At 43.4% G+C, this 24370-nt stretch overlaps 1 protein-coding gene across 1 annotated transcript in view; it reads left to right on the forward strand.

The window, feature by feature from the left end:
• Window positions 1–3851: 3851 nt before the first annotated feature.
• The window catches only part of RGS20 (regulator of G protein signaling 20), a 42772-nt gene continuing 22253 nt past the window's right edge, over window positions 3852–24370 (forward strand). Inside the window, exons 1-2 of the mRNA XM_020795947.3 lie at window positions 3852–4058; window positions 21104–21252. Coding sequence (XP_020651606.1) covers window positions 3957–4058; window positions 21104–21252 — 251 coding nt within the window. The 5' untranslated portion in view covers window positions 3852–3956. The remainder of the gene's footprint in view (window positions 4059–21103; window positions 21253–24370) is intronic.

Raw genomic sequence — 24370 nt, forward strand, 5'->3', positions numbered from 1 at the left:
CTATAATCTAACCAAACTCTCCTGGGAGGATTACTAGAGATCTTTCAAACAACAGTCCTCAGCATCTTCTGTTCCCAAGTGGACTGCTGTTGAACATGGAGAGCTCCCTGCCCCCCATGCAGAAGAGAAAATGATGGTGTTCTAGCTTGTCTGTAATCCCTTTTCCCTGGCATCACCCAAATCCCAGTTGTGCAGGTCTACCTTCGGTGACTGATAGTCAGTTCACACATAGTCTTGCCAAATAGGCTGTACACGCATTAAGAAGTGGGAGCAACTCTAAAGTTTATGTTCCTTTGCCCTATACACATTTGAATGTGATCAAGGTCTGGAAGTATGAAGAAACCATCCTACCTAATCTGTATTTGAGGAAAGAGCATTCAGATTAGGGCTCACCTGCTTAGGCATCCCAACCCTCTACATTCCTGGGTCCATGACATTACCTGTGCATTTCTGGATCTCTCTTTAAAAGAGAGAGAAAAAGAGAAAGAACAAATAGGTATGAATGGGGCAAATACAAACAGCTATGACCTGGGGGCTATTATGTGACCTACCTTCCATAATCACACACACTCAATCATAAGTGCAATAATATTTCAGGAAAGTTTAGTAATTTAGGCTGAGTGAGGGAACAAAGACAAAGAATATGTACAGTGGTACCTCGCAAGACGAATGCCTCTTACAATGAAAAACTCGCAAGACGAAGCACAGGCATAGGAAAAAACAAGGGAGCTTGACTGGTTGCCAGCAAAGTTCCACCCTCATGACCGCCGTGTAGAGTGAATCCCCTCCGTGCAGGCTGGCCAAGAAGACCATGGATGGTGCTGCACTGGGTTGCGGGCCAGGCAGTGGCGACAGGTGCTGCTGGAGCAGCACCGCCTCCTTGCAGCGTGGTCTGGCTGCCAAGATGTTGTCAATGCTGAACGTGCCAGCAGGCATCCCCCGAAAGCTGGCGGCGTATGCCCATAGGGAGAGATAGAGAGAGGCCTGGAAGTAGAGAGGGATGGACGGATGGAGAGAGGGAGCGAAGGGGCTGGAGGGAGGGAGGGATGTGGAAATGAAATGTTTCTGCCCAAGAGGAGAAAGTCGTGCACTTCAGTGAGTCCGCCCCGGAGTGAATGAGCTTTCCCAAGGCTTGGAGACTTGGGTTTATTAGAAGGGGGAGAGTGCGATCTGCCAGTAAGCAGCTTCTCTTTTTTAGGGGAAAGGGGGGAGGAAAGGGATCCTCGTAACTTTGCCTTCTTGTTGCACCTCCTCTCTGTGTTTCTCTCTCTTTCTCCCCCCCCCAATCTTTACTCACTTTTTTCTCCCATAGGAATGCATTAATTAAATTTCAATGCATTCCTATGGGAAACCACACTTTGCAAGACAAAATTTTCGCAATATGAAGTGACTCATGGAACAAATTATTTTCTGCTTGTGAGGCATCACTATATTCTCGAAGGCTTTCACAGCCAGGATTTGATGGTTGTTGTGGCTGGCATCTTCAGAGGACAGGAGTCAGAACTCTGTCTGTACTCTGGTGCAGTTTGCTTGGATAGTTGAGTATTTATAGCTGTGGGATCAGCTTTTGTCCTGTTCAGGAGACTGGGTGATTATGGTCATCAGCGTGGTTTTGTGTGTTTGTGTGTGTGTGTGTGTGTGTGTGAGAGAGAGAGAGAGATTATCTGTCACTGTGATTGAAAGGTGTCGTTAGCTGGTCTTTTGTGTGGAGTGATCACCGGTCGTTGTGGCTGGGTAGAGTTTGTTGACCTTTTGCAGGCTATATTTTTCAGTGCTGGGAGCCAGGTTTTTTTGAATTTTAAACTTTCTTTTTTGTTGAAATTCTGGTGGTGTTTGTGGATTTCAGTGGCTTCCCTTTGCAGTCTAACATAATCATTTATTTATTTATTTATTTATTTATTTATTTATTTATTTATTTATTTATTTATTTGTTTATTTGTTTATTTGTTTGTTTATTTATTTATTTATTTATTTATTTATTTATTTATTTATTTATTTATTTATTTAATATCCCGCCTATCTGGTGTTGTCCAGTACTAAAGTGTTTTGAAATACAATTTCGTGTCCAGCTTGTTTTAAGGCATGTTCAGCTACTGCTGATTTTTCTGGTTGTTTTAGTCTGCAGTGTCTCTCTGAAATGGGACCCTACATTTCTTTGGGTCCCGTTTCAGTTTTCTGTAGGTCATGGGGTCTAGAAGTTCCCTGATTTTGTCCTTGCATTCTTCTGTTTGCATGATTACTATGGCATTGCCTTTGTGTTTATTGTTGCCTTTTTAATGTGTATCAGTACTGTTTTCAATCTAATAATTGTAATATATTTAATTCTTTTAAAATATTGTAATACTTTATTATTTTAGCTTTTAATATTGTCCCTCTTAATACCGTAAGGTGCCTCAGATCCTTTTTAGGAGAAAGGTGAGTTGTTGTTTTTTAATGGGCTAAGGCCAACAGAGACAAGCAGCAGCCCTGACATAGGGAAACTTTGCTGTTGAATTCCTTGTAAGTAAAATAACGCTTCCACTTCCTACCATCAACTGATCTGTGGTCAACTGAACAGAGAAGTGCCTTAGCTAGGTGAGAGCAGGACCTGCGCCCAAAGAGCGAAGGAAAGCTGACGACTGTGGGTTTTTTTCCCCTCCTCGAATCCTGAGCTAATCAATGCAAGCTATGAGCTGTCATGATTGTTAGGGCTGAATGCTCTCTCCTTTCCCGGTAACTAGGGAACCCTGATTCGAGTTCCTGAGAAGCAGGAGGAAGTGACGCGGAGGTTATTTATGTCTTTTGATCAATTTCAGGGGGACAAAATTGCCTCGCTCTCGCTCTCGCTCTCTAAGCGCAGGCCGAAAGTGGCCGCAGAAACCCAAACAAGAAACCCAACGCAAGGTGGGTGGGGGCAAATCCGAGAGCCCAAAAGCTCCAGGCGAGCTTCGTTGTCCAAATGAAGGTAGCTTGCCCTCCATTCCAAAAAAGAAACCCTAGAGACGGAATTTCCTTTTAACTATGAGTTAGTCTCAGGTAGAGACTCCTCCCGCCTAGATTCCCTACTACCGTATTAGCTCGTCAGATTCTAGTTGACCAAGAACGCGTAACCCGCAGAGAGCTTTCTAGAGAAGAGCGATTCGTGTACAGTCGGAAGGAAATAAAAATTCAGATGAAGTTTAGACGACGTCCTTACGATTTATTCAGGAGGCCTTTCCGGGCTCCGCCCCGCCTGCGCCTTGCAGTAAAGCTGATCCAGCTGTAAAGGAAAGGGAGAGGACCCCTCATGGCAAAGCCGAGAGGAGCCACCCGGCGCTCCTTTCCCCGCCCCTTTCCCTCCTAGACAAACACGTTTGTTTATCCCTCCGTTTCTTCTCCCCGAGGGAGATCTAAACAGCAGCTACAGCCGCCCCCTTCCCTTCCCTCCCTCCTCCCTCCCTCCTGCCTTCCAGTCTGTTTTCACAGTGGGCTTCTTTGCAGATGTTTGTTTGCTCCAGATGTCAATGTCCTGGCTTGACATTCATGCGCGCACGTGTCTGTGTGGTGTCTCGTCTTTCTCTTCCGCCCGCTCCCCCCCCCCCGCCCAACATCCGAGGCGCTTCCCGCTGGGGGGAACTTTGAGTAAATGAGCGCGCAAGGGAAGCCCGGCCAAGCGCCCCTGCCCTTGAGTTGGCTTTCCGGGAACTGTCCAAGGTGCTGAATCTCGGGAAAGAGGCGAGCGGGCGCTGCCTGGTTGGAAGGCGGGCTCTGGATTCCTCGCAGCGCCTCCATTCCCGTCTCTCTTTCGCTGCTGCTGCTCTTGTTCCCGCTTCTCCGCGGAGCTCTCGAGGGGATCCCTTAGACATTTCGACGACCGGAAAGCAAGAGAGGAAAGTGGGAGCGGGGGGGGGGGGGTGTCGGCGGCGTGAAAGGTGATCCCGGGTGTGGAAGCGGCAGCAAGCCGGGCTCCCCGAAACCAGCCCGAGACGCATGCGCATATGGCCGGCGAGTTGCCGTCCCCGGCTGAAGAGCCCGCGGCTAGTAACGGCGGCGGTGAGCAATGCAAAGATTTCCAGCCGGCTCCCGAGATCCAAGGGGAGGTAAGTACCCGGCAGCCCTTCCTGCCCTCTTGGACTACGGTTGCTCGGATTGGCCAGGCGAGCGCTGGGCGATTGATAGTATTCGTGTCTGTGTGTGTGTGTGTGTGTGTGCGCGTGTGTGTTTCCTTCAGGCTTCCTGGTCTCTTCCATCAGAAGTCCAGCAGAATTGTTCCGCTTCTATCTACATGCCACAGGTCTTTGGTCTACTTCTTCTTGCCGAAACCGAGCGGAGGTCAGAGATTTGCGTCGAGAGAGTATCCAGAACAAGGCATGTTGAGTCATAAATAAAAGAGAGAGAGAGATCCTTCCTCCTATTGGGGCAGGTATAATGTGAGGTTCGTAGTGGATCTGGAAAAAGGAGGGCGGATGAGTGAGTCTCTGCGATTGGGAGGATTCTCTTCGGGTGTTTTTCGGATGGTGCTGGAACGGAGGCTCGCCAGAGGGCTTTGCCTAGGTATTTCCGAGGGGGAGGAGGAGAGGGAGAGGAGGTTAAGCGGGAAAGCAGCGGCGGGAGTGGGAATGACAGCCGGTGAAGCTCGGGCAGTCAAGAAGCTTCCTTTGACCCAGGCGCCAGCAGCGCTGGTGTGGAAGGAAGGAAGGAAGGAAGGAAGGAAGGAAGGAAGGAAGGAAGGAAGGAAGGAAGGAAGGAAGGAAGGAAGGAAGGAAGGAAGGAAGGAAGGAAGGTAGGTAGGTAGGTAGGTAGGTAGGTAGGTAGGTAGGTAGGTAGGTAGGTAGGTAGGTAGGTAGGTAGGTAGGTACCTACTTGCGTTAAAGCTGAATCCTCCTCGGGGGCGAGAGAAAGAGGGGGACTTGAGGGGCAAGGGAGTGGGAGTGCTTGTCAAGAGAGCTTGGAGGGGCGGGAGACTGACGAGGGGAAAAGGAGGGTTGAACGGGAAGCCTGATCCGCCCGGAGAAGCACCTCGTGCTGTTGCGAGGGAGAGAGGCGGTGCCGCCCAGTCCGGGTCAGGGCAGATGCGCCGGTCTAACCATGTGAAACAGGCTCACCTCGAGGCCCGGAGAAGCCGGAATGCGAATGGCACCGTTTTGCTCTCTGCGATCACCCAACGGCAGCTGAAGTCCTAAACAGGCTTGTGGGGTCGACTGGGTCCTCGGTAGGGTCAGAAGTTTAGCATAGATAGCAAAGCAAGTTTGAGGATAGGACAAAGAGCGTTCCTTTCCTTCTCCCCATCCCGTTTTCCTCCTGATCAGATCCGATCTCGTGTACACGTGGTTTTATCCGCGGCTCCCACCTTATTTGGCCGGTTCATTCTCTGAACACCTTTGGATCAGATTGTTTGGGTGGCGGCGTGTCGATTTCACACTCTGATGCGTTGCTTACCATTGACCGCGAATAGCAGCTCCCCTCCCTACCCCCTTGTTTCAGCGGGCACACGATTTTAGCGTCCGGGCCCAAAGTTAGCAGGTGGAAACAAGCATAAGCGGCTTCTCTCTGCTCGCCTTTCTACCGTCAAAGTTCTGCGCGATCGATTGCTAGAGGATGCAGTTTGGAAGGGACAAAAGAGCAGATCCTTGTCCGTCACATTGGTCCAGGCACACAGAGTGTGGCCGACAAAACCCCGTCGTTTTCTTAGCTCTGCCCTGCATGTGTGTATGTTTAAATCTGAAGTATCTGTGAATTACTTTCCAAAAAAAAAAAGATTTTACTGCAACAATATAATAATCAGTTTAAAATTATTTCCAGCAATTACAAAGGAAAGAAAGAAAAGAACAAGATCAAACAGAAGGAACGGTCAAAATTACTAGGTAATTTAGATAGACAAGATAGAACAAATAAACAAGTATCTACTTTCCCAAAACTGAAGAGAGGGAAAGTGTCTCTGTGAATTTTCCCTGGTTGAGAATCCCCAAATTTAGGAGACATCACCAAAGAAGGCCCTTTTCTTCATTGATAAATACTCTTAACTGGCAGAGCATTCTGTCAGAATTTGGGCCAGAATTCTATGGGTGATTAATAAATGCACATGCTAAATGGAGTACTCACCACAACAAAATGCTGGGCAGGTTGCAAGACAAATGCCTGACTGTGCAACAGGTGTATGCCTGCTGAATGCCTTATTAATTAGCAGCAATTCACCATGATGTACTGTGCAATTTCACTTACACACATATAAATCACCAACAGGATTCTAGCCACAAAGTTTTTATCTCTTGAAGGAGAGGAGCACAGCAAAAGTACAGTATGCAGAGCGAAAGCACACTCAGAGTTAGAAAAGTTACCTCTGTAACAATGCCATGTGTCATAATAACAGTTTTAAAATCATAATAGAATCTTGTGGTACACTCAAGGCTATAGTATTTTTATGAAATAAAAGTTCATGGACTATGTTACCCCATAATAACTGCACTGATCTTCAAGGTACCACAGGACTTCCTGTTCTTTTGCTGCAACCAAGTAACATAGCTACCTATCTGAAAATTGTTACCCATACTGGGTAGTTAGTACACGGGTCTGCCCAGGTTAGCAAGGCAATCTTGACACAGATATTGCAATAAGGTCATGAACAGGACATCACAATGATTGATCAGCAGCAACAATTGCTGAAAACAGTATGAATAAATATGAGTGTCTTAGTCAGCCCACCAGAATACCATTCTTGTTCAATCTGCAGTTTTGTCTTGCTGTCTCACATACCTCCTGCTGCTTCCTCTTCATTCTGTGGGCATCATTTCTCTCTGATGATCTGTTATGTTAATATGCAATAAGAGAGACCATTTCAGAAAGCTCAACACCCTACTTACACACTTCCTTTCTGTGTAAATATGCAGAGTGTACAGGTCCTGTTTTCTCCATCACTCTCTACCTGTCCCAGGTGACTTTCCGGAGGGGAGATCCTCCACTGTCTATGGTCGTCTCCCACATGGATCACACCCTTACTTGACAGGGTTCAAAACTTCATTAGCAGCCTCCACAGACTGAGCCCCTCCCCTTGAGAAAACCATGTAGAATCCATGGCTAATGGCACTGAAGGGTGTCTGGACGGAAGGTAACAGAAGGGTGATGGGTTCATCTTTTAATTCTGAGGCACATTTTATGAGAATACCTGCAATCACTTCAGTGTGGAGGATGCAAAGATGGGGCCATAAGATCTTTAAACTCTTCTCCCAGCCCATCAAACAGCACGATGTGAAAAGCTTTAAGCTGGCTTCCAAGCATCATCACTCCCTAGCCTGCCTTCCTCAAGCTTTGTAGATTTCCTGCCTGGGTAAGTTTCTAGGATGCTGGTTTCATACCATTTATGCACCCTGAAAACAAACAACCCCACCCACCCCGGCCCGAGGACTGGCACATGGAAGCAGATCGTTCATCCCCCTCAAATAATTGTGTCTCTCCTCTTCCAAATACAGAATTGCACCTACCCTTCTGAGAATTTCCAGCTGTGTTACTTACACTCGCCTCTTTGGTACCTGTTGTTTTCAATGGTCAGATAAAAGCTAGAGAAAGAACCAGATCCTTTTTTAAAGCCCTTGTGCTAGAAATCTTAGCAGAAAGCCTGATCTTGCCAATTACGATGCAGGCTGTTCCTTGGCCTGAAGTAGGACAAGAAGCACCACCGCTGGTATTACCACTGGTTCATGCCACTCCCTAGCCCTGCATCATTCACTGGGCAACAAAGGCAACGATAGCAGCTTTCTCCCTTGTGAAATCTAGCTCTTCTTTAAGTGGCTATGTGAGTAATGCCTTTGGCCTTGAGGGTTATTTCCCAGGAACAATAAAGAGGTGTGATCAAAATGTTACCTGTACACAGGCCATTTGGGATGAGGGAGTCACATCTCCATAATGCCTTAGCTGTACAGATGCTTCACAAACCAGTTGAGCTGTTGCTGGGCTATGCAAACAAGTGGCAGGAACCTGGAGGTGGCAGAAGTGACTATCCGCTAAGGTAGCAGAGACCAGGTGCCTGTGCTTCTGCCACCATCCACAGTGTTCCATCATTTGGGGCAACTGCTTTGGTTTAGCTAATGGTCAGGCCAGATCTGAACCCGGAACAAATTTTTCTCACATTCTACTAGATACAGCCATATGTCAATTGATATGGCACAACCCATCCTCTCCACATGCACCTATAGTTCCTGCAGATTTCATCAAATTCAAGGAGGAGGAGAAATCTAGATCTTTCATGTGTTGAAATCCGGATCATGTTTGCTGTAACTAAAATGTTCACACTTGAATATTAAGCACGACCAATTATTAACAAATGACAACATAAATGTCTTACGTTTTATACAACAATTCAGAGCAAGTCAGGACACAGGGAAAGCACTAATCATACAAAGGAAAGTTATAATATTTCAGGCAAAAAAGTAGGAGCAGAAATATGGCTGGCTTATTAATTGAATTTCTGCATTTGGGGTTCTTGTACAGTATGTGAGAGAGCACGAGTTATACTACAGAAAATTCCTGACTCTTGTATGGCTGTTCCTGGGCTACAGAGAAGGTATACAGTATTTCCATGTCTATTTCTATTCTATTTCTAGAATACATATGCAAATATATGAGTTACTGGATATGCTTTTAACAGGATGAGGAGTTAAGCTTGCTGGGAAATGGAAATAGTTGATGTTAAGAGCACTGGTCTAAATGGATCAGGAGAAGTCTCTTCATGATAATTCTTGTATATACTTGCAAGGGAAGGCTGGGAGGATATTTTTTAAAGTGCAGAATTTCTATCATGATTGTATTTCTGAAATGTGTGCCAATACATAAGTGCTAAGAGAGAGGTTAGCATTATATGATAAAGCAAGGATATTTAGATTGATTTTATTATTTTTTTATAGTCAGTAGTGTCTAACGGCTTTCATCTGACATTTACTGTCTTTTCAATGGAAACAGTATTTCCATTAATTACAGAACATTATAAAAACTGGGGCCTGAACCATATCATCTATCTGAGATGGAAAATGAGGCAGAATAAAAGGATTTAAGACTTTGCGGGCCCAATGGCCCTGATCCAAAGCACCACTTCCTGTCTGAAATAAATATTTTCAAAGCTATGGGAACTCCTGATGGAACTCCTGACCAGGATGCTCTTATCTCATGTCTGATTTTACTTGTAAAATATTTAAAGTTCAGATGGACTGTGCCTTGGATTTAAAAAATAATAATTCAAAACTGTGATCTTTTTTAAAAAAGAAAGAATGATAATAGAATGAATGGGATATGGACAATGGAATATTTTGTAAAATGCTATTGAGATAGCAACTCATTTTAACTGACCATTGCCCGTACAAAAACACACACCTCTCCCTTCCTTACATCCTTGTAGTGCTTATTAATTTTAAAGAGATATCAAATTTGGACACTGAAGCTCTTCAGTTCTCTTCTTCCTGATACAAAACCCATGTAGGCCTTGCTTTGAAGACACAGTTGGCCAGCTTTGAGACCTTTGCAAAGTTAATTCCTCCAAAAAAAACCCATACATATGGTATAGAATATATTCTTAGTTATCCAGGTGAGAACATAAGAAGAGCCCTGCTGGATCAGGCCAAGGGCCCATCTAGTCCAGCTTCCTATATCTCACAGTTGCCCCACCAGATGCCTCTGGGAGCAAACGAGACAACTAGATACCCTGTTTTCCTGAAAATAAGACCTAACCTGAAACTACTACATAGGTCGGGGAACAGGGATAAAATTACCCCAAATTGGGTAAAAGTGAAAATCCTGGGGGTAATCAGCAGAGTGCTACCCCCTCCCTCCTTCCCACCCCCACCCTCTGCAGCCAAAGCTCAAATTGTAAGCCACCTCTCCCTGTTACTTCCTTTGTTGCAGCAGGGCACTTCTAAATCCTCCATTGTTAGAGATCGGGAGATAAGCTCCTTGATTGGTTGCAGCTGGGGATTAGCCCCGGGCAATCAATCTATCCAGGGCTTCTGAATGACTGCTTCCTCCGGAAATGACTGCAAACAAGCAGGAGGAGGGAAAGGAGCCAACCAGGGGAAGGAGGGAAGAAAGGTGCGAGAGACCGAGGACTTCATCAAGCTTATTTAAATGTACAAAATGGAGGGAGGGAGGAAATGGGTGGATAGATGTGTGTGTGTGTGTGTGTGTGTGTGTGTGTGTGTGTGTGTGTGAGAGAGAGAGAGAGAGAGAGAGAGAGAGAGACTGGCTCAAAACTGTGAAAATGAACAGGCAGGCAAGCAAAAGAGAAACTGAATTAAGGTGGGGGGGAGGGAAAGGGTGGCTTTTTAAGGTGCTGTCTAGGTTTATCATTGCTTTCCTCCCAAGAAGCAGGCATCTTTGAATTTCGTGGCTGCTGTCACCATCGGCAGTGATCATGGAGCCCAATAAAGTAAAATCTGTCATTGCCTCCATATCTTCCCCTTCTGTTTGCCAGGTGGTGATGGGACCAGTGGCCATGATCTTAGTTTTTTTGATGTTGAGCTTCAGACCATTTTTTGCACTCTCTTTCACCCTCATTAAGAAGTTATTAATTCATCCTCACTTTCTGCCATGCTTTTGCGTAGTCAATGAAGCAGAAGTAGATATTTTTCTGGAACTCTCTGGCTTTCTCCATAATCCAGCGCATGTTAGCCATTTGGTCTCTAGTTCCTCTGCCCCTTCAGAATCCAACTTGTACTTCTGGGAGTTCTCGGTCCACATACTGCTGAAGCCCAATTTGTAGGATTTTGAGCATAACGTTTCTAGCGTGTGAAATGAGTGCAATTGTATGGTAGTTAGAACATTCTTTGGCACTGCCCTTCTTTGGGATTGGGATGTAGACTGATCTTTTCCAATCCTCTGGCCACTGCTGAGTTTTCCATTGATGATGATAAAAAAAGCACACTGGTCTGATATTGGGCTGTGGCACCAGGGTGCGTGACATGACCTTTAGCCTGGTTTGTTCCTTTTTGCACACCACACATAGAATGATTAAAGTGGTAGGGAAAGCCCCCCCCCCCCAATTCTGCGTTGGCTGTCTCTAGCAAGCATGTCATTGCTTGCACCACTCTGGCAGCCACTGATAATGATTAAATCCTCTGCGAGAAAGCAAAAATTTAATGCAACTTGCTAGGCACGTTAGACACCTTACTACTCCCTATACCACACCATGGCTGGAGTGCAATGTGTTCCAGCAAAAATAGTGCACATCCTTATCAAATTTAGTGCATCCTGCTAGTTTGGTACACAGCCTGTGTAGATTCAATAATATTTTGAATTCAAATAATGTATGATTTCCTTCCTTTTGAATCAAGGGGGTAATGTCGGCGTATATAAATTTTTTGGGGGGTAAAAGGTAAAAAAGTTCCCTGGCCTGTGCTCTAGTATGATTTTTCAGGATGTTTGTAATAAAAGCCCTACCCCCAAAATAAGCCCCAGTTAAGTTAAACCTGCCCTCCACCATTGTGCAGCATTGTGCAGCAACCAGAAGATGTCATGACTGTAAAATAAAACAATCCCTGAAAAAAAGGCCTAATGTGTTTTTTGGAGCAAGAATTCATATAAGACTGTTTTATTTTTGGGAAAACACGGTACCTGTCTCCTGATAACATTCCCTTGTATCTGATAGGTACCTTCCTTGAAGCCTGGCGATTATACATCCCCATCACAGCTTGTAACCTGCAATGGACTTTCCCCTTTTCAAGGCATCTAGGCCAGATGCCATCACTGCATCATGTGGCAAGGAGTTCCACAGCTAACAACACGCTGGGTAAAGAATTATTTTCTTTTGTCTGTTCTCACTCTCCCAACACTCAATTAGAGTGGATGTCCCCTGGTTCTGCTATTGAGTGAGAGGGAAAAGAGCTTCCTTCTATCCACTCTGTCCGTTCCCTGCATAACTTTATAAATCTCAATCAAGTCACCCCTCAGGCACCTTTTCTCTAGACTAAAGAACCCTAAACACTGTAACCTTTCCTCATATGGGAGGTGGTCCCAGCCCAGTCATCATTTTAGTCATTCTCTTCTGCACCTTTTCCAGTTCCATGATGTCTTTTTAGAGGTGCAGCAACTAAAACTGTACGCAATACTCCAGGTGTGGCCTTACCAGCATTTTGTACAATGGCATTATAATGTTGGCTCTTTCATTTTCAATCCCTTTTTTTAATGATGTGATGTTATCTGGAAGTTGTAACTGGACTTCTTTCTTTCTCGTTTGATGACCAAGATATGCTCATTTTGGACCGAGAAGATAGGTAGTTTGAGAGAGGGGTCAGGAAGCCACACATGTGCATATAGAAAATCCCTCACTCAACAGGCCTTAGAAACAATCTGTCTCCTGTTTCTCATGCTGCCCTTTTATCCACTCCCAGAAAGATCAGGACCACACACCAGAAAGACAACTGCTAATGACTGTTAACAATCCAAGACAATGGGTGGAGAAGGACTGCAGAAGTGGAATTTTCACTCACACCCCCCCCCCCCCCCGTTTCTCCTTCTTATGAGCCTATTCAGACCAGAGGGAAGTGAAACCAACGTCATGGAGGATATATCAAGGGTCTTCTACCAACTCTCCTCAGACTGAAGAAGCTGCTTGGATGAGTAGTGAAATTTTTCAACCTAAAAAGAAAGAAGTCCAGTTGCCATGACTCAACTTCCAGAATACATATAGAAATGAAGATTAAATAAATAAGCACATAGATCCTTGGATAGTAGATAGATACAAGGTTCTAATCTCTATGCCAAATTCAGATTAGGCATCCTTCAGTCTCAAGAGACTATGGTAACGTACTCTGTATGGAGGACTTGCAACAGCATCTAGTGTGGCTGAGAAGGCCAATTCAAGAGTAACAATCCCTTCCACTCTGAAGACAAATACAATCCGTCCCCTGTCCAGCTCCCTGATTTTGCTGGATTCAGGATTGCCTCTTTGCCTTGGCCTGCTGGACAAGTGTCTCTTCAAAATGGGAGAGGCCATGATGCAACGCCTGCCTCCAGGCTGAATGCTCAGATGTCAAAGGTTTCCCATCTGCTGAGGTCCATTTCTAAAGCCTTCAGATCCCGCTTGCAGATATCCTTGTATTGCAGCTGTGGTCTCCCTCTGGGGTGATTTCCCTGCACTAATTTCCATACAGGAGATCTTTTGGAATCCGACCACCAGCCATTCTCACAACATGCCCAAGCCAACATAGATGTTGCTGTTTCAGTAATGTATACATGCTAAAAATTCCAGCTCATTCTAGGACTACTCTATTTGGAACTTTGTCCTGCCAGGTGATACGAAAAAATGCGTCGGAGGTAATGCACATGGAACGTGTTCAGCTTCCTCTCCTGCTGTGCATGAAGGGTCCAGGACTCACTGCAGTATAGGAATGTGCTCAAGACACAGGCTGTATAGAACTGGATCTTGGTATATGTTATTTTCTTATTAAGCCATACTCTCTTTGTGAGTCTAGAGAATGTTGCTTTGCCAATGTATTCATCCAGCTCGACATCTAGGGAGAGAGTGTCAGAGATAATTGAGCCAAGGTACATAAAGTCATGAACAGCTTCCAATTCTTGTGTGGAGATGGTAATAGAGGGAGGTGAGTCCATGCCCTGTCCCATGACTTGTGTTTTCTTCAGGCTGATTGTTAATCCAAAGTCTTGGCAGGCCTTGCTAAAACGATTCATGAGTTGTTGGAGGTCTTCAGCAGAGTGGCCAACAACAGCTGCATCATTGGTGAAGTCCCGCATGCATTTCAGCTGGACTTTGGTCTTCACTCTCAATCTAGAGAGACTAAAGAGCTTTCCATCTGATCTAGTCCGGAGATAGACACCTTCTGTTGCAGTTCAAAAGGAGTGCTTCAGCATGACAGCGAAAGAGATCCCAAACAGGGTTGGCTCGAGGACACAGCCCTGTTTCACTCTGCTTCGGATGTCAAGGGGATCTGATGTTGAGCCATCAAAACCTACAGTGCCCTTCATTTCCTATGAAAGGACCTGATTATGTTAAGGAGTCGAGGTACACATCCAATCTTGGGAAGTATTTTAAAAAGGCTGTCCCTGCTAATCAAATCAAAGGCCTTGGTGAGATTTATGAAGACCACAAAGAGTTGCTGTTGTTCCCTAAATTTCTCCTGCAACTGTCTGAGGGAGAATACTATGTCAGTGGTGGATCTATTAGCTCGTAATCCACACTGTGATTCTGAATAGACTCTGTCTGCATACACCTGGAGTCTCTTCAGCACAACATGGGCAAGCAGCTTCCCTACAATGCTGAAAAGAGAGATGCCATGGTAGTTATTGCGGTCGCCCCTATCTCTTTTGTTCTTATACAATGTGGTGATGTTTGTCTCCTTCATGTCCTGTGGTACTCCACCTTCCTCCAGCAAAGACAAAAGATTTCATACAGCTCGGTGGTGAGTATGTCTTTACAGCACTTCAGCAGGGCTGTCATCCTTCCCAGGTGCCTTGCCGGAGGCGAGGGAATCCAAGGCTGCTTTTATTTCTGCTAAAGTTGGTTCGCTGTCCAACTCTCCCATGACAGGCAGGCACTCAATGTTATTTAGTGCTTCTTCAGTTACTACATTCTCTCTGGAATACAGCTGAGAGTAGTGCTGCACCCAGTGTTCCATCTGCTGTGCTCAGTCCTGGATGATCAAGCCTGTAGCAGACTTCAAGGGAGCAGATTTCTCCTGTATTGGACCTAAAGCCAGCTTGCCAAATTATTTATATCTTAAAGCCTTCCTTGTTTTCATGTCAGAACACACGTCTATCAGCAGCTCTGTAAGATTAGAGGAATGCTGGGTAAATTGGATTCACAATCCCATATTCAGCTATGGAATCCTTAAACAAATGTCAGATCTTAGTATAGTAGCATAAATATTATACCAACCACACTTACAAAGAAAGGTGTATGAATCAGTGAATAATGCACAACATGATGAATCACCCAGATGCAAATTAGGATGCAGACCAATACAATGTCTGTTTCTGTCTGATTTTGTGGTGCTTAATACAAGAAAATATGAGTCATGGCTTCACATAGTATCAGAAGCTGCAGCACCTACTATGATCTGTCAGAGTTTCTCATTGATATGAATCACTCCAAACTATAGCCCAGTAGCTTTGCTGAAACAATTAATAATGCTGGAAGCAGCAGAATTTTCATTGAATTATACCTTGGTGGAACACAATGGGGAACATTAGCAGCTCTCCCATTTAATTCTGCTTATTATAAAGTTGGTTATAAAACTACATGTAGTGCTTCAGATTAATTTAAAACTAAGATTGCATTGAGCTGATTTTAAGAGAGATCTGAAGTGAAGCAAGGTTCTTTTGAATGGGACTGGGTCAAGTTCAGAACCTTCCCAAAGGTTGAATTTAGGAATTCAAAGTCAGAGGAATACAGATATTGCAAAAATGTATATATATATTTTCAAAAGAAAATGCTGCTGTAGGGAGATGGAGGACCAGGGGTGTGAATTGTAAAGTTGTAACTTTTATAACTTACAACTTTAGTGTCTAACCAAAACAGATACGTAGCTTTGTCAGTGCTCTGAGGTTTCAATGCCTTGGAAGAAGGCATTGGGATATAAAATTTGGAGCAAAATCCCGTTGTCTCTGAACATCTCTAGACTTTAATTGCATATTCATCCCTTTATTGGTCTTTTTTCTTTTAAAAAGAGGCATGTAAAACCAGCTTGACTGCAATGTACATTATTTTAAAGGCTAAAGAGAATTGCTTCCTGAATTTTCTTTATCTCTTGTTTCCAGCCTCGTATTTTTAACCCACATAATTTAAGGATTTTGTTTTAATTTTGCACCATGGCAAACAGTGAAATGTGTATGAAGTTTAAACATGCAAGATCCGTCAGTCTCTGCATTAACCAGCTTTGTAAGCAGCCTAGGTTTCAACACATAATTGTCCTCATTTAAACCCTCTTCAAACTGTCAGATTGCTGTCAAATAGACTGTGCATAAATCAAATGCAGGCTTCAAACTATTAGTGAACAAGGCAGTATACAGCTCATTGTTATTGTGTGTGTGTGTGTGTGTGTCACTGTTCCAACGAGTGTTTGCCTTTGAAATGTAAAGCAGGGTTTTCACGTGTACAGGAGAACAGAGATTTTTCAGAGCCACTGCTCTTCTAAAGGCAACCTAGTTTCTGGTCTCTTAAAACTTTTTGAGATCACAGTAGGGCTATGCCTACTACTTGGTTGAGTTTGGCAACTGCCTTGGGCATAAGAGATCCTGGGGGCAGTGGTGCCAGCCCACTGGCCATTTCCCCCAAGTCATCTGGCCATTCCCTTAATTTGGAAGACAGTTGAATGTATCATGCGGACGTCCCAGTACCACCTAAACTACCTTGCTACCCTGTGTTATTTCTAGTGTTGAAGTTAAATGTGATTGCATATTTGGGGTGAAGGATAAGGTATCATTGTGTCCATTGTCTCAGGTATCAAAAAGGCTGGATCGGAATTCATCTCCAGTCTGGCGCAAGGATGCTATAGTGGTGGTCTTCCATATTCTACTATGCCAATAAGAAACAAAACAAAAATAAAAAATAAGACAAAAGTGCCATGGCACCATAAAGACAAGTATGTGGCTGCAGAACCAGAGGTTTGGAGTTTGATTCACCACTGTACATCCAGTGAGAAGAGCCAACCTGTGTGGCCATGGGCAAGCTGCACAGTCCCAGGCTGCCCCAGAAGAAAGGAATGATAAACTACTTCTGAGTCCTTGAAAACCCTGGAAAGGGCCACCATAAGTCAGAACTGACTTGATGACACATGATTATCATTGCTATTATGTACCATTAGTCCATGGTCTCAGCAGAGAGATGCCTCAAACTGTGAGAAGAGATGCCCCCTTGCTTAGATCACAGGCCATCAGTGCTCTGGTGAGAGTGGCATAGGAATATAAAGTCCTACCCTATACTGTGCCAGCTCATTGGCCCTTCTAGCTCAGTATTGTCAAACCTGATTGGTAGCAGCCTTCCAGAATTTCAGACAGGACTCTCTTGCGCTCTGCGTGGAGATCAGTGGCATTTCCTCATGATCTCCCATCCAGATACATGACCTGGATAGGAACCAGCAGAGGAATTCTGGGGCTCATTTGTTATCCTGACTAAGGCCTGACCTTGTTTAGTTGCTGTAACCAGACGAGATCAGGTATGACCAGTGGCAATTTATTATTATTATTATTATTATTATTATTATTATTATTATTATTATTATTATTATTATTATTATTATTATTATTATTATTATTATTATTATTATTATTATTATTATTATTATTATTATTATTCAGGAATAGAATAATTCTGCTTTCCTGAATTAGCAGGCAGAATTCTCTGCTTAAAATTAAATTTGTTATCAAAAACTGCATTTATGGCCAGTAAAATTTTGTTCCTGTGAATGTGCTTTGGTTTGTCATTGTGATATGCAAAATAGGGGAAAGTAGCTTCCATTGAATTTTTCCCTAACATAAAAGCACAAAGCCTTTGAAACAAGTAAGGGAATGTACAAACAAGAAAGAAAGAAAGAAAGAAAGAAAGAAAGAAAGAAAGAAAGAAAGAAAGAAAGAAAGAAAGAAAGAAAGAAAGAAAGAAAGAAAGAAAGAAAGAAAGAAAGAAACTGCAAGAGTAAAGAAGCTATGCAGCAGGTATTTCACTTATCCAAGACAAAAAAAAACAAACTATTTCACATAGTAACACCTGCAGAAACAGTACTTTCCTTTCACTTTCCGGCTTAAAACTGAGTCCCTGAATATGCATGCAGAATCAGTTTCTGCTAAATTTAGGAACAAAAGTGAGCAGGAATAAAGCAACCTCCAACAATATGCCATCTGCTTTATTATAGCTCTCACTTGCTTCAAGAGCCAAAGGACAACTGAAAATAAAAACCGGGCTAATCATCTTGTCAGTCTAGCGCGCGCACAGTCCTTTTCAGTTTTGGCTGGCACTGCATATGCGCCATTCACAGTTTTCTCTCCAAAGTAACAAAGGGACTTCCAGAAAAGAAAGAAGGAACCAGCAGAGGAATTCTGGGTCTCTTTTGTTATCCAATCAATTTTCTTTTTGTTTGCACTTCTAATTTCAGGTTGTTTTCAAAATTAATATTTGCTTGGTCAATGGTAGTCTATACAAATGTGTTTTTTGTGAGAGAGGCCAAGGATCTCTTAGCAGAATCTCTAGCACTTTTCCTTCTTCATTTCTCAGGATTCCCCCCACCCTCCCCCCTTGGCTGCAGATTACATACAACAACTCTATAAGGCAGGGGTGGGCAATTAATTTCTATAGGGCGGCCACATGAAAAATCTGAATTGTGTTTGGGGGCTGAACCAACTTTACTTAAAAATAAAATTAAACAGTGATGTTACGACTGTTTTTATTTTAAACGTGTTCATCTTCACATATACTAAAGAGTATTTTTGCAGTATGTTAAAGATAAGCAACTGATCAACTTTAGACAAAAAGCTATAAATGGTTTTGATGTTCAAAACTGTCCACGGGCCGGACAGGAGTGGCTCGCGGGCCATATGTGGCCTTTGGGCCGTACTTTGCCTGGGTCTGCTGTAAGGTATATTGAAAGACACAGGTAATTTAGGAGCTGTCTGGCTTAGCAGAATTAGAACCTAGGTTTCCACACTACATGTTATCCACTACACCACATTAGCTCAGAAGGACTTCTCATGCTAACAGCCAGAAAGTACTATGCAGCTATCTTGTCCTTTTCTCAATGAAGGAAGCAAGGTGAAAATGTGCTTTTTTAAAAACCAACAAACCCTCCCCCCACTTATTTGCAAGTACAGTACTCTAGGTGAAACAGATGTAATACTAATATTGTGCCAATATTGTCCAAATGGCTGTGTAAGAAGGAAAGCATGTCCTCTCTGTTTCTCTCTTTCCATTTCTACATAACACTGAGGTATAAATCACTTCTTACAACCAGCACATGCTACTTTCTGACAAGATGCTGGGGTGCATCTTAGTTTTGCAGTTAAGTGTTTGACCAGTCATTTGAGTGAGACACATTCTCCAATTAGCCACAGTAAATTAGGCAAAGCTTGCATGGACATCGATAGGATTCTGGCCAGAGTGTGATCTAACAATGGCCCCTGCAGTGACGTTGTAAGGGATTGAGTAGTGCATGTCATAGAGAACTCACTAGGTCTTTAGCACTCTAAAATGATGTTGCTTTTAACGGAGTAGAATCATAAAATCACAGGATAATTGAGTTGAAGGGGGCCTATAAGGCCATCAAGTTGAACCCCCTGCTCAATGCAGGAATCCAAGTTGAAGCAGATCTGGTTGCCCAATTTCTTCTTAAATGTCTCCAGCATTGGAGCATTTCCCACCTCATGGAGTAATTGTTTCCATTGTTGTATTGCTTTAACAATTAAAAAAGTTCATCCTGATATTCAGTCTAAATCTGGCTTATCATAGCCTGAACCCATTATTACATGTCCTGCACTATGAGATGATCAAGTATTTGGGTTATTTGTTCAGCAGGACTATGAAGAAGGACAATAAATCATTGTGTGATGGGGCACAAAGTAGTATGAAGGCACTCAAAAGATGGGAATTCCCACATAAAGGGAACAGATGTGTTTCCATTATATGTAACCTTTAGATCTCATGTGCTGATTAAATAAACCCTTTTGGTTGCTTCTTCTGTCCCTAGTATTGTGGGACATACATTCACCTTTTTCTAGCAAACTGTGTCACATTTTCTGTCCTACCCCTCTAATCCCGTCTTTCTGATGCAACTGCTTTATCCCTCCCCTCCCCTCCCCTCCCCCCACTGCACATTGCGAGCAAGGGCAACAGTAGTATTGATGCATCTCTCATGGACAGATCATTTTCCAGTTGCATACAGATAACCTTGATAAACTGTCAGGTTTCAGAGAATGAGAAATAAGTTCTCAAGTCATTTCAGAGCATAGCCAGCCCCAGGTTTCCCTCCTTTTAAATCTTGCTTTAATTGTTATATTGCAAGGGGGTACATCTCAGTGGTCAGGCTCTTGCTTTGAAAGTGGAAGTCATACTATTTACTTATTGATTTATTGTATTTCTGTCTTACCTTGGCTATAGTGATCTCAAGGCAATGTACATGACTCTACTTGTCACCACCTTATCCTTACAACAGTCTTATGAGGTAGAACAGTCTGAGATGTTGGGGCTGTTCCAGTGGAAGCCAGTGGGTTTTGTGACATGATGATTTGAAGCCAAGTTGACCAAGCCTTAATCCAAAACTCTAGTCCCTGCCACACACTCACTAGTCATAGTGGTTGTTGCACTGGTAACAGGTGATGGAAGAAAATCTTTGCCAGACACCCTAAACCATGATTTGGGAAGGTGCGCTTCTTGGCCTAATTTCATCTTGGAGGAATAGATCAGAAATGGACAAAGGAGAGCATTGGAGTAACCTTGTCCCCAGAAAATTGGTCCCCAGGCCTTCAGAGTTCTGTCACCACCCAAAGATCATCTGGAATGCTATTTGGGGTGTGTGTGTCTGTGGCCTGTTTAAAAGATGATGTCACACCTGGAGACCTGCAGGACCTGCAGGTTGCTTTTGCTGCCAGAAGAAGATATGGCCACAGGAAGAACTGAAGAGCTTCATGCAGTCCCCAGGTGGCACTTTGTCCACCCCGGTCTAAGGGGACCAGTTGTATGATTTGATATGACTTAGCAACTTTCTATGGCAAGGATAATAATACAGATGTTTCTTTCTGAATCTTGGCCCAATATCTGTTCTCCAACCAGCCAGAAACTTTCTCTCTCCTTGCTCCATATTTTAGGGCTTGGAAAATTAACTTTTGTGGCTTGGGCCATGTTGAGGAAAGTATGTTGGGCATATATTCTCTTTCCCCTGCCCTTTTGAAACTTTCAATGTAGTACATTTTGAAGACATTGAATATTTGTGAGGTACTTTGCATCTAAGAAACAGTAGGTGTTTTTTGGTATGAATGCCTGTGGATTTCTTATCCAATTAGCAAAATATTGTTGGCTGCTCAGCTGGCCACAATCACCTATTCACAACAGTTAGAAAAACCACTTGCTGGCAGTATAGTGAACGAAGCACAACATTTTACAGGAACCTGGTAAGTAAGGGGCTTCTCCCACAGAGTTAAATCTCCTTTCTGCTTTTCCGACTTGCAGCCCATGGGATCTGAGCGGATGGAGGTGCGCAAGAGGCAAACACTTGCATCCCAGGAGACGCCAGGCTCTGTTCCAGCACAGCCTGGGGTAGGGAATCGAAGTCCCAATGCCTGCTGCTTCTGTTGGTGCTGTTGCTGCAGCTGCTCCTGGTAGGTTTCTCAACTATATTCAGATCTCCCAGGGGTGAGAGGGGCAAAGATGGCAGCTGGTTACCATGGGAGCATAAAGATATACCCCTTGGGCAATGAGATGAATGTCAGAGAGACAGCTGTTGCCTCGTGTTCCATAGGTAGCAAGATGGAAAACAAAATAACCTTACTTCGAATCCCGTGGACCTGCGTAAAATGCAAATAGATTTGAAACAGTTCATTTTAAATATATCTGATATTCGAACAGATTAACTGCATGCAGAACCACATTGTAGACACATGTTAGGGAGGGGCATCAATGAGTGACTGAGAGGATGCTTTGCAAGTACAGTACTCATTCCAGAACCATTCTTTGGCATTTCAAAAGATCTTTGGGGGAATGCTAGAGGTGTGACACAATAGAAAGTTCTTTACAACTTCAGTGGAAAACCTTAGGTCCTCCACATGCTTGGGGCCACCATTTACTCAAACTCTTACCCTTTCTGTGCTGGGTGAGTGTAATGGGAGCTAGAGGCCACCATTCAAAGGGCCAGTGGTTCACCCCAACACACACACAGAGAGACACAGACACACACAGACACAGACACAGACACACACACACACACACACACACACACACACACACACACACACCCCTTCTTTAAGCAAAGAAGCATTTTAGAGGGCAAAAAGGTAGAAAATTATCTACAGTGGACCATAAACATAAAGAGATAACAGTTGTCTGAAATATTCCTTCTTGGAAAAACAAAACAGGCAGGAAGGACTGAGTGTATCCGATGTTGTCAGTGCACCTGCTTCTGTGGGTGCAACCAAGCAGTGAGATAATTCCTGGCTCCACTTCATCCTGGAGCCTCCTATGTGTCTCAGACACTCTGAAACCCTCTGGAATAGACTTATGGCACAGGAGGGAGCAGCTTAGAGGAGGGGATGATATCCAAATAATGCCATGCCCTCCATATTGGATTTAGACAGAAGTTGTCGAACAGTCTGGGTAAGTCAATGCAGTGCCCCAGAGAGTGGTAGGTGGATGGGTGGGTGGGTGGAAGGAAGGAAGGAAGAAACTAATTTAACTTGGAACTAATTTTTTTTAAATCTGTTCTACATACTATTTATCCAAAGCAATCAGGAAAGACAGAGAAAAGGCACAAACTAGCAATAATGTTTATTCATGTACAATCCAATCAGTCCTTTCACATCATCTTCAAAAGAGAAGCTTTTGAGCAGCATCTGTTTAGCAGGGAAATTGAAGATGCTGACATATCTGGGACTTACTCAGACAGGATTCAGCATGGAACATAATATGTTTCCTGAGCATGGTTGAGCTATGTAATCCTCCAAGCTCTGTTTCTATCGAAGAGCCGCTGCAGTCAATCAGGGCTGCACCCAATCAACAATCTGCTATATGTTGCCTTCAGATTACTTTAGTGTAGTCTCATTGAAATCTAAAAGCAAATTTATAAGATTACCACTCTTGCTCTGATAAGCACCCTCTAGATTATGCCCTGAAGCTTTAGAGATTTCTATCCAGTGGCTAAGAATCACAGGAAAGGCGAGGTGAAAGGGATTGTAAAGGTTTTCTAGCCCGATCCTTTTCTAATTTAGAAAAATCCAAGCGGACTGGATTTTTCCCAGAGAGGTGATTATCCAACCTGTGTTTAAAAGTCTCCAATGAAGGAGAGGACACCATCTTCCCAGAATTTTTGTTGCACTTTTAAATATTTGTTCTAAGACAAACAAAGCAGGAAGAGAGAAAGGGAGGAGCAAAGGAGATTCTTTCTAATGTTTAATCAAGTCTGAATAGTATATGTACATTACTTTGCTTCTTCTGCCAAGGATGTTTCATCCTTTAACAAAGTCTTAATGTGCCTAGTGGTCTCAAAAGGAACTGTTTTGCATTCAGGAGTGCAGAGAAAATGTAGAAAGGGCACAGGATCTTTCCTCCCAAACAACTGGACCAGCTGTAGTTGCAGGAATGTGAGACCAGGTTGGATGGATGCTGTGGTGGTTTTGTGTGCCAACCTCAGAGATAATTCCTGATTTCTAGAATTCATGGGAAGAAACAGACTGTGCCAATGTAACAATTTCTTCGATGGGATAGGAATCACCTTTCAAAGGAGCCTTGCGTTCTTCCATTTCCTGCCATATTTGGTCTCAGTAAGGTTGTTAGGAGTATATTTTCTCAGATGGAACGATTTTTGCAGAATAAGCATGTATGTATTTTAACCATCTTTAGATTGGATGGGAAAATCACAGCTATTTTATTCCATTCTATTCTTCCATGCTAGCTATTTTAGGATCCATAAATATCGTCACAGAAGAAAAACCATTGCTCAGTTGCATGTTAGCGGCCACTAACTATTGGTAATACTTAAAAAAAGAGGACCTGCATTTAATAGCAGCCAAGGGTTTGGTGGCAAAGGACACAGCCTCACTCTGGATTGAAAATAATTTGTTCAGAATAACTCTTTTAGACTAAGGGGAAGTGTAAAACAAACTGCAATTTAATGCTTTATTTATAATACCAGTTTTTATAAGGCATTTCCACAAATAACCTGAATGACATGAAAAGAGAGGAAACATGAATAGGAACAGAAATAGCACCACAAGCTACAGAATCTCCAACAGTCAAAGTCCCTTTGAAAAAAAAATTAACCATTTTATTAAAAAAATGATAGGGAAAGAACAGTTACCAGATGGGCTTTTGTTAGTTGAGGCCATAAGTTATGCTCCATCTTTTCATCAGCAGTTTTAGTATCAATTATACTTTTAGCCATGTGATTACGATGAAGGGTCTGTTTTAAAGTGGCTTCAGTGTTTAAAAAGACGCAGCTGTCATTCTGTTAAGGATGAGAAGCACCAAATTGAAAACAGAAAAAAAAATACATGCCCTATTTGTACTGCTCTGCATAAAATTTCTCTCAGTCCAGAAATATGCTGCATTGCCACTGGTGATGATATATCGTATAATGGGATGGGCAGAATGACAGACTAGGATTTAGGAGCCCTGGGTTCAAATTCCTGCTCTTCCAGGAAAACTCACCAGGGCCTGGCACTGATAAAACCACTCCTTAAGTATCTTATTTACCTTGAAACGCCTGTTGGGATCAAAACTGACTTG

The sequence above is a fragment of the Pogona vitticeps genome, chromosome 4 (genome assembly GCF_051106095.1).
Source record: "Pogona vitticeps strain Pit_001003342236 chromosome 4, PviZW2.1, whole genome shotgun sequence".
Classification (NCBI taxonomy): domain Eukaryota; kingdom Metazoa; phylum Chordata; class Lepidosauria; order Squamata; family Agamidae; genus Pogona; species Pogona vitticeps.